Genomic DNA, 2,500 nt, shown 5'->3' with positions numbered 1-2,500 from the left:
GTTGATGACAAGTAAGGGCGGTGCAGTGTTTGGATATATTTATGTACAAAGAGATACCGAAATATTTGGCCAGACATACGCTCAAGCACACAAAATATACCTATATGTGTAATCGTCCAGCCTCTCACCCCCCTTACCCCTGCTTCCCCCAGGCCCGATGCCGCGGCTATCTGGTGCGCCGCGAGTTCCACCGCAAGCTGTGGGCCGTCACGAAAATCCAGGCGCAAGTCCGCGGCCTCATCGCGCGCAGGCAGTACCGCAAGCTCAAACTCCGCGTGGAAGCCGCCCGTCTCAAAGAGGAGGAGGAGAGAGCCCTGAGGAAGCAGATGGACAAGAGGAAAGCCAAGGAGATCGCCGAGAAGAAGTACAAGGTCGGATCTCGTGTGGTTTTCTTCTGCTTTTTGAATGTTGTATCTTTGGCGCAATATCCTGATGGGATGCGTGCTGTAGTCGAGATATATGTTTATATCTGGTTTTTGTCGCTTCAAATCTTTACAACATCCACTAATTTTGAACATGCCAATCTTATGTACGCCGAAGGAAACCTGTACTAACCACCACTTTTTCTTTCTCTCCCTGTCCTCCCTCTTTCTCCCCGCAGGAGCGAATGCTGGAGATGGAGCTGGCCGAGGAGCAGAAAGACCGAGAGGAGCGCGAGATGATGGACCGGAAGCGAGCGCAGCTGCGGGAGGCCGAGAGGCAGCGGGACGAGCCCGTGGACGACTCGAAGCTGGTGGAGCAGATGTTCGACTTCCTGCCCGACTCGGCCTCGGAGGCGCAGGCCCCCCCGGCGGCCTTCAAGGTGCTCCTCGACCTTGCCCTTCCGTCTTCTCTTTGTGGAGATGGCTTTGGATGTGAATCCGTCTTATTCTCCATTTTTATGTGTTAACTTCTGTTTAATCGTTCAGCTATAAACAATTAAGTTAACGATTCCCAATGTTTCAATAGGTTCATGAAACTTAAAATCCCTTCCACGTAATAGCACTCAATATATATTCTACCTTTGTTATCTTCATACTCCCCTTCCCTTCCCTTGACGACCCACCCGGTTCTTTCCACCGTGTCTCTGACAACCCCCTAACCCCCTCCCTCCCCCAGGATCTCCCGGCGGCCGGCAAGGGCACGGTGTCCGGCGACGACATCATCACGGCCATCCCGCGCCCCTCGGGAGACCAGGACGAGGACCTGTCGGAGTACAAGTTCCAGAAGTACGCCGCCACCTACTTCCAGGGCAACGTCAACCACCAGTACTCGCGCAAGCAGCTGAAGCAGCCGCTCCTGCAGCTGCAGACGCAGGGTGATCAGCTGGTGAGACACAGGAGAGGTTTTTTGGCGGACGCTTTTTTTAGATCAGCTGTGGAGAAAAAGAGATGGTTTATGAATATTGTTTTCCCGTTTAGTATGGCGTGAATTTCTTGGAGGTATTATATTTTATTTACTGATTCATAAGCTATTTTTATAATTGGTAGGTATTTGATATCAACTTTTAATGTACGATTTGTTTGCTGTCTTTTTAAAGTGCTGTATATTGATTGTGTGTGTATATCAGTGTATGCGTGTGTAACTCCCCCCCCCCCCCCCCCCCCCAGGCCGCCCTCGCCCTCTGGATCACCATCCTGCGGTTCATGGGCGACATGGCGGAGCCCAAGTACCACATGATGGACCGCGACAACACGTCCGTCATGTCCAAGGTGTCGGCGACGCTCGGCAGGAACTTCATCAAGAGCAAGGAGTTCCAGGAGGCGCAGCTGATGGGCATGGATCCAGTGAGTCCTGTAGGGTTTGTGTGGTTTTTGTTTATATTCAGAGAAAGGCCTCTATGTATATACTTATATTGTGTGTTTAAGTTATATATATATATATATATATATATATATATATATATATATATATATATAGTTGCATGTTTGTACTTCAGCATGTTCCATTTTTACTTACCATATGAAAAATAATCCTGTTAACACATCCGTCTTTTATATGACTATAAATATCCTATCCATTGGCTTCAGTTGCAAATAAATGCAGCTCTAATGCATTAATCAAACACAAAACACTCCAACGTAATTACTTTTAGGACTGGAATTTTGATCGGTTTTATTGATTTTCTCATTTTCCGTGTATGGCTATTAACCAGGGACTAATTAGCAGGGCCTAAAGATAGAAAGTGTGACAGGTTATGATGGTGGTAAAAGTGACTCTTTTTGGTGGCAGTATTGATATGTAGCTAATGTTTGATGATGTTAATAATGACAATAGAATTCATGATAAAAATGTTGCGTTAATGATATAAAATAATGATTATAATATTGATAATAACGATAACAATAATGACACTAATATCGGTAACGACAATAACAATATTGACAATACTGCCGTTACTAATAATAACCATGTTAATAACAATAATCCCGCAATTAATAACAATTCCTGCAATAAAACTACCCATTTAAGAACTTTAACGACCGCTAAGCTCATCCACGCTCAGTCCCTCCTTGCTAAT

At 45.8% G+C, this 2,500-nt stretch overlaps 1 protein-coding gene across 7 annotated transcripts in view; it reads left to right on the top strand.

The window, feature by feature from the left end:
• LOC125045244 (myosin-VIIa-like) overlaps positions 1 to 2,500 on the top strand; it is a 76,373-nt gene that overhangs the window by 62,223 nt on the left and 11,650 nt on the right. For 5 of the 7 annotated variants that reach the window (XM_047642427.1, XM_047642428.1, XM_047642425.1 and 2 more), the window contains 4 exons: positions 153 to 371; positions 602 to 802; positions 1,099 to 1,308; positions 1,590 to 1,775. In XM_047642427.1, coding sequence (XP_047498383.1) covers positions 153 to 371; positions 602 to 802; positions 1,099 to 1,308; positions 1,590 to 1,775 — 816 coding nt within the window. The remainder of the gene's footprint in view (positions 1 to 152; positions 372 to 601; positions 803 to 1,098; positions 1,309 to 1,589; positions 1,776 to 2,500) is intronic. The other 2 variants (XM_047642424.1, XM_047642422.1) reach the window with 1 other exon arrangement.

Source organism: Penaeus chinensis, chromosome 37 (genome assembly GCF_019202785.1).
Source record: "Penaeus chinensis breed Huanghai No. 1 chromosome 37, ASM1920278v2, whole genome shotgun sequence".
NCBI lineage: Eukaryota > Metazoa > Arthropoda > Malacostraca > Decapoda > Penaeidae > Penaeus > Penaeus chinensis.
Note: the sequence above shows the minus strand (reverse complement) of the source record. Positions and strands in the feature narration are given on the sequence as shown.